The sequence below is a fragment of the Fusarium falciforme genome, chromosome 5 (genome assembly GCF_026873545.1).
Source record: "Fusarium falciforme chromosome 5, complete sequence".
In the NCBI taxonomy this organism is placed as follows: domain Eukaryota; kingdom Fungi; phylum Ascomycota; class Sordariomycetes; order Hypocreales; family Nectriaceae; genus Fusarium; species Fusarium falciforme.
In genome coordinates, this window is record NC_070548.1 from 1,671,297 (window position 1) to 1,684,630 (window position 13,334).

General features: G+C 53.5%; 2 protein-coding genes across 2 annotated transcripts; both read right to left on the reverse strand.

Annotated features, from left to right (window-relative positions):
* Nucleotides 1-82: 82 nt before the first annotated feature.
* NCS54_00675000 (Serine hydroxymethyltransferase) lies at nt 83-1,923 on the reverse strand (the record flags this gene model as incomplete). The annotated part of the gene is made up of 5 exons (XM_053152197.1): nt 83-1,251; nt 1,317-1,454; nt 1,515-1,608; nt 1,669-1,725; nt 1,804-1,923. 5 exons carry the CDS (start codon nt 1,921-1,923, stop codon nt 83-85), a joined length of 1,578 nt encoding a protein of 525 aa, XP_053008172.1.
* Nucleotides 1,924-3,272: 1,349 nt separating this feature from the next.
* Nucleotides 3,273-13,053, reverse strand: NCS54_00675100 (Ribosomal protein L19; the record flags this gene model as incomplete). The annotated part of the gene is made up of 7 exons (XM_053152198.1): nt 3,273-3,416; nt 3,487-4,021; nt 4,081-4,131; nt 4,875-5,419; nt 5,474-10,726; nt 10,780-12,851; nt 12,915-13,053. The coding sequence occupies 7 exons, from the start codon at nt 13,051-13,053 to the stop codon at nt 3,273-3,275; spliced, it is 8,739 nt and encodes a 2,912-aa protein (XP_053008173.1).
* Nucleotides 13,054-13,334: the final 281 nt, after the last annotated feature.

Here is a 13,334-nt window from a genome sequence, read left to right on the forward strand (position 1 = left end):
CCAAATTAGTTTCAACGGGACTAATGATCCGGCTTGCGGGCCCGTCGTTTTCATGCATATTGATGTTTGTCGTGGACCATCATCAAGATGAATCCCACGGCAGGGGGTATGTGCCGACCCAGTCTGCAACCTCGCTCCGTAGCTGCACAATCTCGGACTGCGTCTCGCCGTTGCCGAGATACTCCATGAAGTTCTTTAGCTTGCCTGGGTTCTTCTCACCCTTCTCCTCCGCTGCCTTTCGGGCCGCCTTATCAATCCGAGAAGTGATGGCGACGGCACGATCCACGACATCCGCAACACGGACAAAGTCATCCTCGTTGAAGCCGCGAGTGGTCATGGCTGGCGTGCCCATGCGGAGGCCACCGGGGACCAACGCTGACCGATCTCCCGGGACAGTGTTTTTGTTGGCAGCAACACCGACCAACTCTAGCACACGCTCAACTCGACTGCCATCAATGCCCTGGGGCTTAAGGTCGGCCAAGACCAAGTGGTTATCAGTGCCTCCGCTGACAAGAGTGTAGCCTAGACCACCATTGCCCTTGGGCTCGCTCAATCGCCGGGCAAAAGCCTTTGCGTTCTTTAGTACCTGAGTCTGATACACCTGGAATTCGGGGGTTTGCGCCTGCTTCAAAGCCACGGCGAGGGCTGTGATAGTGTGGTTGTGAGGGCCACCTTGGTGACCGGGAAATACGGAGTTGTTGATGGGGCCCTCGAGGTCGTAAAGAATATCTTCCTTGGTCTTGGGGTTTTGTTTCCGAACGCCTTTCCGGTAGAAGATCAGTGCTCCTCGAGGACCTCGTAAGCTCTTGTGGCTGGTGGTTGTGACAATGTCTGCGTAAGAGAAGGGGCCTGGGACAGCCTTGGCTGCTATTAGGCCGGAGATATGGGCGACATCGGCGAGTAGGTAAGCGTTGACCTTGTCGCAGATTTCTCGCATGCGCTGATAATCGATCAGTCGGCTATAGGCACTTGCGCCGGCCACGATAATCTTGGGTCGGTAGATGGTTGCTAGTTCTTCGAGCTTGTTGTAGTCGATGTATCCAGTTGACTCGTCCAATCGGTAGGGCACCGTTTCGAAATATTTTGAAACAGCCGAAATCTTCTTGGTTGGTGTCTGATAGCCATGTGACAGATGGCCACCATGAGGTAGGTCAAGGCCCATCAATCGATCGTGCGTGTTCAACAAGGCGGAGTAGACGTAGAGGTTTGCGGGAGCACCGGAGAGAGCTTGAAGATCGGAGTCAGCAAGAACTATCCAAAACAAAGACTAGCATGTACAAGACACCAGTCATGGACGAAAGGGAGAAGTTGCGAACCTTGGACATTCACACCCCATGATTTGGGATCAAGGCTGAACGTTTCGAGAGCGCGCTGTTGACATAGACGTTCGGATTGGTCAATGAACTCGTTGCCGCCATAGTATCGAGCACCCGGATAGCCTTCCGAATATTTGTCTGGAGAGGGTATAAGTTAGACTCTGTAATATGAAGACTGACACTGATTGAGAGCCGTACTTTGCATCACACTGCCAAGAGCATCGAGAACAGCTTGCGAAGTGAAGTTCTCGGAGGGGATAAGGTTAATGAAGTGCTTCTGGCGTTTCTTCTCCTACTCCAGGGATTAGTAAAAGAGCGAGGGCAGCGGGCTCGAGGCGGCATCATGGTGAACCTTTTCGATGATGTCGAAGACGGTGGGGTCAGCCTTGCCAAGGTGGGCTGAGAGTAGCTGTGTAAGGGCACAAGAGCGTCAGACCTCCAAGTCACGGTAATACAATGGCTTTTAATCAATTGGACATGAACAAACCTGCTGCTGGCTCTCGAGACTCAAGGAGGACGACGCTCGCGTGCACGTTGTGGTAACTGCAACAGGCCTCGCGATGCCGCGCAGGACACGCGAGGTACCTCTCACGCCAGCAAGAGACATGGCGTGGTTGCGATCGGCGGATGACGGGAGAGAGGGTGAGAGAGCAAGAGGGAATGGAGCGCAATTGAGAGACAAAAAGGGGGTATCTTTTCGCACAAGAGGAGAGCCGCTTTGCGAGGCGACAAGACGGTGATTGTCTAGCGGCGCGCTCGCTCAGGACGTCATTGACTGTGACGATGGATGTCAGGACGGGACCTAGAAGGACGAAGGCGGAGGCGGAGGTGGGAGGTGGAGGAGGAGCCGACACCACCACTGGTGAGGGCCGCTTTGGAAGGAGGCTGCCAGAATGGCTCGAGTTCAGCCAACGACAGCTACATGCAGAACAAGTACCTAGCGTACTTGCCTAACCTGAGCCCCTGTCACGGCCTCTGCAGGACAATATTTTGTGGTTAATGGGCTGAGAGGTCGCCTGGGACATAGCTGCTCCAGCAAAACAGCCAGCCTTTAAACGCTACAAATACCCAAGTCAAAGGTACTCTTTTAGCAGCTCACACTCGCCTGTGCCACAGTGCTCCATCCCTGTGGCGGTGAGCCAAGACGCCATTACGTATAAAATTCTCGGCTCTGGTGGGCTATGGGGTTTCTTCTTTTTCTTCTTTTTTCCTTATCAACTAAACTTGGGCGTGATGTGACCGCCAAGATAGCATATTGGTTCCTCCGCTTCGTGCGGGAGCATGCTGAAATGCCCTGGCACAAACTCACCACTCTTGAGAGGGCAATTTGAATGAACTGATCCAAGCCTTTGGTTGATCTTCTTGCATACTCTTTTCACGATAGCTTCATTGTTGTTCAATGCGTTTACGTAGTTAGTAGAAAGTTAGCTTGTTCTTGCGGAGGTGTCCTATTGTTCTTGCCTAGCTGGGTTGTAAATGCTTGGCGTTGCTGTCCATTTTGTCCGATCACGTTCTAAGTTATCCAGGCTGTGCGGCCTAGGTTTGAAAGGAGTGCCCTCGCGTTGATGCAAGCCCCGACCAACTTGATGCTATTCTGCCATCTATCAAGCATCGGCAGAAATTCAGGGCAAGACAGCGACATGCATGAGCAACGGCACTTTTGTGGAGTGAGAAAGGCACAACCCGCTTGTGAAAATGAAGCCAACCCGCACAACATTATTTTGAACACCTGTGGTACCGAGGACATATTGAGCAACAGCCGTGCTCACGAGAAGATGGGCATTGTGGAAAAACATCCAAGCATCCGAGCATCATCGATTCCATTTTTCAATGCTACATGCCAGAACCCCCGCCGGTACGACTGTAGAAACCAGAAGGGCGTAAAAAGAGACCCAACCCGTAGACTCCGAATGCAGCCTCCTCTCAAGACCGAAATGTTGTCGTTGTCCACACGGTTTACTCCTCGGCAAGGAGAGCATTTCGCTTGGCCGCCGCACGCTCCTGCTTGCGCTCGCGGGCAGCCTTGTTCTTCGCACGCTTGGCATCCATCTCCTCCTGGAGAGCCTTCTCACGCTGCTTCTCGGCCTTGGCACGGTGGATCTATTATCTCCATGTCAGCAATCATCCCTCGTCGTAGCCACTATGGCCGGGTATCATGGGTAACACGTACGTGCTCAACCAGGGCACGCTTGTGCTTGAAGGTGTTACCCTTGCTGCTGTGGTACAGCTCGTGGTAGAGGTGCTTGTCGATCTTGCCGCTGGCACGGTACTTGACCAGAAGACGGCGGAGGACTCGGAGGCGGCGCATCCAGAGGACCTGGCTGGGCATACGGGCATCGGCAGTACCCTTGCGCTTACCGTAGCCACGGTGTCGGCCCTCTCGTCGGGCGAGGTTCAGCTCGCGGGCGCGCGATCGCGAGTGCTGGGTGACGGGCTTTCGGATGATGAGGCCATCGGCGATGAGCTTTCGGATGGTCTGGCGAGAGTTGGCGTTGGAAATCTCGCTCTGCTCGTTGGGGTCGAGCCAGATCTTGCGCTGACCGCAGCCGATGACCGACGAGGCCAGGCGCTTCTGAGTTCGCAGATTGACCCTGCAGTGGAGGAAGAAACACGAGTTAGCCACCAACTCCCTCTGATATCGATGATGAATCTTTGGCTTCGAGATCGCGGCGACGGCATCAGAAGCATCCGCTCCCAGCACGGCCCTGCTTCCAGCTCCCCCAATATCGCATCCTCGTTGCGCTGATCGATTCGGACAACTTACATCTTGATTGTCGTTAGTGGTGGCCGGTCCTCGATGGATGTTGGATGAAGACTGAGAGGGGTTTGCGAGGCCAGAATTTCTCCTTGGGTTTGTGGGTTCACTTGCGCTAGACCCTTTCAGTTGCACTAAGCGAGGGCTGTTCTGGGTCATGAGTCACCGCCGAGCGATTCACGTGACCATTTTACTGCCACAGGGCACTCTGGGAAGGTGGGGTGGGAAATGCGATATCCCCTGCCCCAATCAGAATTATTCATGAGCTCAAATTGACTTCATTGTCATGAGGCGAGCTTTTGCTCGGAGTATTGTATCCGAAGGTTGACGTTGTTGTGCTATTTCCTAGGCCATTGAATTAGTTCATTGAGCTATCACGAAATGCGAACCACTGTATTTTTCTCTATATTTCTGCCAATCCATATATCTATGTGTGTGTTACAACAAGCATGTGAGTGCAGCATGGCCTTGACGTGGACGACAAGAGCTCGAAATTCAGCGTGGTGAAATTCGAGGAGATGGCGGTGGGGCAGGTTCGAAGGACACACACAACTGGGCGATTATGAAGATCATGAACAACGGCGATACCCACATGGGGCTTATGTTCGTGCATGGATTAGCATTATTCCCAGCACTATTCCTCAAGGTAGAGCAACAGATGCTCGATAACAGCTTACATGAAGCCAAATCCAAATACCTGGATGTGACAGTGCTGCATTGATTCATAGCTTTTCATCATGGTATAACATAGGTAAGATGCCAGAACATTTGTTCATGGCACACTTGCCCCCGGAGATGTTTACGAGAACGTCTCGCTTCCCACATCGACCTTTCCAACACTCCAAATCTCCTTTTCGTCCTCTGCCTCGTCGTTTGATAGGCCAAGTCCTCCCTGTCCACCTTCCGCCTCACGTCTCTCGCGAGCTTGTGAGCCTAGTCTCATGGCAACACGCTTGAAGTAGTCTCCCATGCTCCTCTTGGTGTTGGCAGGCAGCTCCGCTCCGGACCCAGCCATGAACTTGTCAAAGATGCGGCTCTCCTCATCTGCCACGCTGAACAGCTCCACAAATGCCGCCTCCGCCGCCAACTTGACGGGGATAACAGGGTCTCTAACACTTGCAAAGATGGGCTGTGCCAGGAGGGCCACGTGAGGTCGGACCATTTCCATGTCGTTGCGGCTCACCGTGCGAACAACCACCAGCGCAAGTCGACGAGAGTCGGTTGCATTGCCTGGCTGGATGATGGACGCAAGGGCCTCAAAGATTCCCTTGGTAGTCTCATAGGTCTTGGGCGCATCTGAGAGTAGATACTTGCCTGTAGCTAGGATGCAGTTGTCTGCCACAAAAACCTATTCATGAATGTCAGCTAACAGTCTACTTCGAACTCGTTCGTCTTCACTTACGTTCTTGTTTGCGATGCCCTGGCACAAGAGTTCGGGCAGTTCGTCGATCAACGAGTTTTGGAGCAGAGCCTCTGGGGATTCAACCAGGACGGCATTCAGAGCAAGCACAGACGAGGGGCTGAAGTGTGAGGTAACCACACGGTTCTTGAGCAGACCTGAGGCGGCTTCTTCAGGAACGTTCTTGATGAGGGCACCCAACAGCTTGGCATTGGTGATAGTCATGGTGTCGTCTCTCTCGTCTGTATCCATGTCGATCAGGGACAGCACAGCCGCTCGGGACGCCTCTCCCATGTTGGCACCGGCCTTGCTGATGACCTCGTACAAGGCCTTGAGCATTGCGGTCTTGACACCAGGATCGGCAGTCTTCGATCCAGTGACAAGTTCGGCAATCAGAGGATCAATACGGGGAGTGTACTTGATCAGGGTACCCAATGCCTTGGCAGCCCTTGTCCTCAGTGTCTCGCTCGACGTATCGGCGAGGGACTTGGCAAATGTACGCTGAAGTTGGGGCAAGAAAGGCTTGAGTGCCATTGGCATCTTCTCGAGGAGATTGTTGAGAGTGAGAAGAATGGCTGACTTGACTTCGGTGGCACGTTCTGAAACCACTCGGATGAGAGGACCAGTAATCTGGGTCACGAACGGCTTCAGCGAGGCCTCGCTGGTTCTGTCGACAATATCGGCGATACCCAAAGCAGCCTGGACTCGTTGTTCTGCAGTACCGTTCATCAAGCCCTGCAAGAAGATGGGAAGAACAGCGTTGATACCCTTAGGCAGCTCGAAACCACGCAGGTTCGCTCCCGCGACACCCACGCGCTGGAGAGTTTGGCGAGTGGAGATGACAAGCGACTCCATCTCCTCCTTCCGCAGCTTCTTGGTAAATCCGCTGAGTGCTGCCCAAGAGGACTTGACGACATCTTGGTCTCCATCATCGAAAGAGTTGAGTAGTGACCGGATAATGTCCTGGTTGTACCGGGAGTAATCCACGCTGGCGGCAGAGAAGAAGTTGCCCAGATGGCGGGCCGTAGCTGCTCTCCGACGGTGATCCTCGTGCTTGAGGAGTTGTAGAAGGACGTTCATGACCGTATTAAGGCCATCGTACTCATCAATGGACTGAATAACCGTGTCGAAGGAAGTTGCCAGCTCTTCACGAAGATCATCCTCCTTGCAGTTGATCTCGTTGTCCATAAGCGAGTTGATGATGTTAGGCAGGCGCCTGTTCATCGCAGGACCAGCAACCTTGGATAGAGAGGCCAGGGCCTTGGCATCGAATGCCGAGATGGGAGGTGTTGTGAGCGTAGGGATAAGGTTGGGCAAGATGATGTTTGATCGTGTTGTCTCGGTGAGTAGCGTGAGGAGAGCTGACAGAGCATTGTCTGCCTCGTCTTCCGACCGAAGGAGGTTAAGCAAGAAGGGAAGCACTTGGTCGACAGCTCGCTTGCCAAAGATCTGCTGGAGAGAGTCGAATGCTTCGGCAGCAGCCTCTCGGACGTCCTCATCAGAGTCCGTAAGTGCTGTGCGAACGACGGAGATAAGTGTCTTCTCATGATCTTCGAGAGCTTCAGGGGAAGCAGATGAGATCAACTCTCTCAGAGCAAGGCAGATACCTTGCTTAGCATCGACATCGGTCGATGTCTGAAGACCTTCCTCCAAAGTGGGAAGGAGACTTGCCAAAACACCATCTCCTGCTTTGCGGATAAGCTCTCCAAGGGCGTTGCTGGCAATGACCTTGTGTTCCATGTTGGAGCTTCCCAGGCGCCTGATGAGAAGTTGTGTGAGAGTAGGCACAAGCTCCTTGAGAGTTCTCGGGCTGTGCACAAGGACCTTCCAGACCGAAATGGCGGCTGACCGGACAGCTCCAGCAGTGTCACATCGGCAGACATACAGGGCAGAGAGAATCTTGTTACGCTTCTCTTCTCCGAGGGATTCCTTGAGAGAAGCACCCGCTTCCTTGGCGTTCTCGTCAATTTCATCGTCAGCCTCTGTCCCAGCCTTGATACCTGTGAGGTTGAACAAAAGATCACCCACGAGCTCAACCGAGCTCAGTCGGATTCTGTAGCTGTCATCTGCAAGACCTCGCTCGAGCTCTGGGAGCAGGAGATCAACGGCACGCACCGCAAAGTTCTTCACCAGCAGGCGACCAGCACGGAGAGCAGTCTCGCGGATGGACTCAACGTCGTCGGCAAGACCCGCGAGAATAGGCGGGACAATACGGCCGAGGTAGGACGAGAAACTGTTGCCAAAGCAGACAGGAAGGAAGATGAAGAGAGACATGAAACCTTCGCGAACGGCAGGCTTCGAGGACTCGACATTTTGAAGAATAGTTGGCAGAGTCTCCTCCAACCTTGATGTTCCCAATCCAGCGAGGACCTCGCTGAGAGCTTGGGCTGATCCCAGTCGGTCGCCGGCGCCAGTGTCGGACTTCAGGGTTTGCATCAGGCCGGGGATAAGATCGGGTAGGGTATCCTCGCCAAGCTTCTCAACCAACGAACCGAGTGCTCTGGACGCTGTAGCTCGGGTGGTGGGAACCGGGTCGACAACAGCAACCTTGAGGCCAGCCACCAGCACAGGTAGGTGCATAACGACGTCCTTCTTCTCGGTCAAATGAGCCAGACTGCCAATGACCTGGGCTGCCTTGCGCTTGGTGTTGGAACGGTCGCCCAGACCACGCTGCAGGATACGAGTGACCAGTGCAAGAGATGGTGCATCAAGGTAGTGGACGAACTGGACCTTGATGAGGGAATCAAGAGCCTCGTCGGTGTACTTGGTAGGGTCGCTGAGGGCCTTGAGGATGATGTCGACCAAGCTCTTGATTTCAGGGTTGTTGATGACTTCACCGAATCTCTTCAAGCTTCGGTTTGCCGCGGCCCTGACCTCCTTGTGACTGTCGTTCAGTACACCAGTAAGAGGAGGAATAATATCGGGCAGACTGTTAGCGAGCTGCTGAGGATCAAGGTACGCCATGGCACCAAGTAGATCACAGGCGCCCTTCTTACTCCTCCACTGCTGTTCCTCAAGTCCTTCCAGGAGAGTCGGCATGATCTGCTTGACACCGTAAGAACTCAACTTTCCAAAGCATGCCTTTGCTGCTGCCAAACAAGCATCTCTGACATTGGCATTGCTGTCACCAAAGCCTGTCAGCAGCTGGGGCACAACCTGGATGACGTATGGCTCAAATAGACGCCCAAGTAGTGTTGAGAGAAGCTCGTATGCCAGCAGTGCAGCTTCGCGCTGGTTTGCCTCCTTCTTGTTCTCCATCGCATCAGTGAGGGTCGAAAGAATGCGGTATTCACGGAGGGATGATATTCCCCTGCCCATGACAAGGCCAGCCAAACCATACGCAGAACCACGCTGAACGGCGTACTTCTTGGAGCTGAGTAGTTGCTCCATGATTTGCCCAAAGTACTTGGATGACTGGTCAGGGCAGGCCCGGATGAGAGGAGGTAGACATTCAGCAATAGCATATTGCACAGTCTCGGAAGGCGTACTCAAAGTTGCCACGAGCCGGTCAATGACAGTTGGGATCTTGGGGTCGCCAGGAGTCAGATGGCGAGCCAATGCACCGTACATGATGATGACGGCCTCGTTGACGCGATCGGCGGCCTCGCTGTTCTTGTCTGGCTGCTCCAGGGTTTGCTCAAACTTGGCCATGAGATGATCGAGAATTCCTTTGCCGTGGATTTCGATGGCACGGATCGAGGCATCCAGCATCTCACTTCGAACTGAGCTGTGTATGTCTCCCAGGGGGCCATTGTCAATCAGGAAATCAAAGAAGGCATCCAACTGATCAGTCTTGATGACTGGAGCAAGCTCCTTGAATGCAGTCGCGATACCATGTCTGCCCTCCCAAGGGTCAGACAAGTCCATCTTCTTGGGCATTCCGAACTCGTCGAGTTGCTGAACTCGAGGCTTTGCAAGTTCCTTGTAGGTGGATTCCAATTGTGCGATCACAGCCTCCAGGGACTCGTTGTGCAGACCCGCGGCTTCAGACATGGCTCGGGCAGCAGCACGACGTAGCTGAGCATCCTTGCTTTCAACGAAGGGCAACATCTTTAGTGGGACCTCAGCTGTGACCTCGAAACCACTCTCTTCCCAGATCTCACGGCCCAAATCTTGGTTTTCGTCCTCGTCATCGTGGCAGGCGAGCCAAATCTCATCAGAGTACCCAAGCTCGCTCATATCAACTTCGGCACTGATGGATTGTAAGACGGTTGATCGGACGCGAGTTTCGGGCACCAATGCGCCCTTGGCTAGGACGATCATCTCCTCGCGGTTCATGTTCGGTGCGATGCATCGACACATGTCAGCAAAACAGTCCTTGATGAGCTTGTAATGTTGCGTGTATGCTTGCATGGAGCTGATGAGAACTGACAGAAGCTCGGCTCGTGGGACGGCTTCATCAACACAAATGTCTGTGTGGAATGACAGGAATTCAATAGCCAAAACAAGCTGGGCATCTGCATCATCGGCTGTGCTGCCAACTCCTCCTTTGCGAAGGACATCCAAGACCAGCGGCAAGGCATAGATGAGCGATACGGAGTCGAATGGTCGTTGCTCACCGGCAAATCGCAAACGATACAGCACTCTTGTAATCAAGTCCTCGAGAGGTTCTTCCTGGTAGTTTTCTTCCAGTGACACATCTCGAAGTCTCAAGGCTGCCACTCCGATAAAGGGTCTCATTGAGCCAAGTCGCTCAGAGACCTTCTCAGAGCAAGTGATGTATGCCAGGGGGGCTGCATCACCAGTGATCATGTTGGCACCTGCATCCATGACGCCAATGAGCAGTGAAACTGCAGTACCAAGCCATTGGGTCGCATCCGTCGGAGGGCCGGTTGCTAGGCTCTTGATGATACCAATACCACGCAGAAGCCGTGCCTCGACTTCGCGGAGCGATTGTCTAATTTGGCTCTCCTTCTTGAGCTGTGCATTGACCTTGGCGGTTTCATCAGCGGTGAGCTTCTTCTGCTGACCCTTCTTCTTCTCAAGTTGGCTTCGGAGTTCTTCTTCCCATTTGAGGATATCGTAATCCTTGTTGTTCTTGTTTACAACTTGCTGGGCCTTCTTGGCAAGCACGTCGACAAAGCAGGTGCCCTCGGGTGTTCTGAAGATAGCCGCTTCGACAGGGCCGACATCATGGAGCTGTTCGGCAGCAAGATCTCGACTAATGACCTCCAACAGACGTGGAATGATCGTGTCAGGTGCAACGAAGGCTAGGTCGGCTGCCGCGTTGTATGCAGCTTTCTTGACAACGTCCGACTATAAGTTTTAGTTAGACTTTCAACAGCAAGTTGGGGATGGGGCAATCAAACCTTTTGGTCAAAAGAGGTCCTTCTGTCAATCTCCTCCAAGAGCTCATTCTGGTACTTTCGAACAAGGTCTCCGGGGTCCAGTTCCATGCGGAGACACAGGTCAATCCAGTTCGCTCTTGGAATCAACTCTGAGCGTGCCAGCACCAGAAGACTGTTTGCCTGAGACTCAAGGTCTTCTTTGGCAATGCTTTGACCAGACTTTTCCAAGTCCTTCGGGGTCAAGCAGATGGCCTTCACAACATGGACCAAGTTGTGAGGATCGATCGAATGATCCCTGTCACGAGACCCAGAATGCTCCAGATGATCCCAAAGGCCGTTGATGATAAGCGTCGAGACCCGCTTCGGGTTTCGAGTGTAGAGGCCGGAAAGGGCCTTGGAGGTCTCCTGTTGGATCGACGGAGGAACATTGTGGGCGGCGGTTTGATGAATGATGGCCTCGGACCATGCAAGTGCGACTTGGTTGTCGGCATCCTGTTCGAGGCTCCCAAAGGCCGAGGTCAAAGCACGCGCAAACCATCTAAGGTCCTCTTCGGCCGTGACTTTAGAGTAGATTCGATGATTGAGCAGGAATGAAGGCTTCGGGTCCAGGGAGAGAGAATGCTTAACCACGGAAGCTTTAACCAAAGCCGAGTCGGCAGGCGAATCAGGGAACAAGCGCCGGACATGAGGAGTTACGGCTGTTAGAATGTAAGCACCGACAATGAGGCCATTCTGCGCAGCTGTAGCTGCATTTGTAGTGACCTCGTTGAAGGTTGTGATTATCTTTGGTATCACAGCCTCAACAAAGGCGGACATTCCAGGAGATGTAGTTTGAGCCTCAGCGAGGGTCTGCAAGATATAGCCCACACGGAGAAGCCAGCACTTTCGAGAAGGAGCCTTCTTATCCGCCAGGCCTTTCGCAATGGGGTCCAGGACAGCCTTGGGTATCTCGCCCTCGTTATCGAGAATGAAAGCCACGGCTCTTGCCAGAGCCAAGGTCTCTGCTGCCAATGCACCCTCATTTCCTTCTTTGCCAGCAACAACGGACACAGCATTGACAATTTTATCGGCGCTTGACTTCGATAGCGGGACAAACTCAAGCATTTGCGCATGCAGTATGCGTTGATCCGGGGATGCGAGCTTCCCCAACTTCAGGGGGGTCGCAATCTCGTTGGTGATCTTCTCTAAGGATGCGTCGTCATTGCACCTATTCACGAGGGCCCGGAAAGCATCCAAAGCACCAGCGCGAATCGCTGCATTGGTTGACTTGACGTTCGATAAGATGGGCTTCAGCAGTTTTTGCTCAAGCACCTTGGAGAGGTCAAAGCTCTCGGGCAGACTGCGAACGAGCGGTGTAAGAACTCCGCCAAGGATGACTTCGGGGGCTCGCAGAAGGCCTTTTTCGAGGGCCGGGATAAGTTCTTTTGAAACCTCGTCGAGTGTTGCAAAGGAAGTGAAGAAGTCGGCAAATCCTAGAATCAAGTGCTCCGAGACGGCAGTCCGAGAGCCAATGAGCTCTCTGGAGAAGAACTCATAATACTTGGGCTTGAGAGAATCGAGAACAGGGCGAAGGTGCTCCTTCCGAGCAGAGACCCCAGCAATAATACCCAGCAAGATGGCATTCCTTGGGGTAGACTGAGCTCCCTTCGTAGCAAGAACGCTGACAGCATCGGATAGCCGTTTCTCACTGGAATCAGGGTTAGACAAAAGCTTCCTCAAGCCTCTTCTTGTGACGATGACCGCAGAGTGAACAACGGATTTCCTGGAAACTAGCTGGTGACACCTGTCCAAGGCATCGGCATCGGTCAGGAGGATATCTGTGGCGAATTGATCCCACAGTGAGGCATCGAGGTGCTGCATGAACAGACTGCACCATTCTACCAAGACGAAGGCGCTTGTAGGAGCAATGCCATGCTTCTGGCTTTCCTTGCGGATGACGGCGATGAGTGGGGAGATTGTCTTGGGGTCAACACCGGCCGAAACCAGGGCAACAAGGCATCGCTGAACAGAAATACGAGACTCTCTATCGGCATAGAAGGCGTATGTTCCAAAGAATAGCTGGAGAAGACGGGAAATGGAGGAGGGGTCGAGGGCTACAGAAGAAGGGTTAGTTGGCTGATCGGAGCTCGTCACACGACAGGACCGGGCTTGCGCACATTTCTGGGTAAGCTTTTCTTCGATTGTGCGCAGTTGAGCTATTCGGATCGCGGTCGAGGACGAAGCCAGCGCCTTCTTGACGGCGGCAATGTCCAGGTCGGACGAGGCGCCAGAGTCGGAGGAGTCAACTTTAGACATGCTGGAGATCGGAGACGAAAGTGGGCGTCTGCAGTGATGAACTCATCTGGGGCTACCAGAGCTCGCAAACGCCGGACTTGAGGCGTAGGTCCTCGATCGAGGGAGGAGGAAGGGGGGTGTCGTGGAAATTCGGCGATGGTATTATTGGTGGTGGTTTTGGAATTTTCGGGCACCAAATTGGTCGGAGTGAAGATGGAAATATCGAGATGGACTGACCCCACGTTGACCAGAGTGTCCAGCAGCGCAGCTCACTCACATCCGTACCTTACCTAACAGGGCTC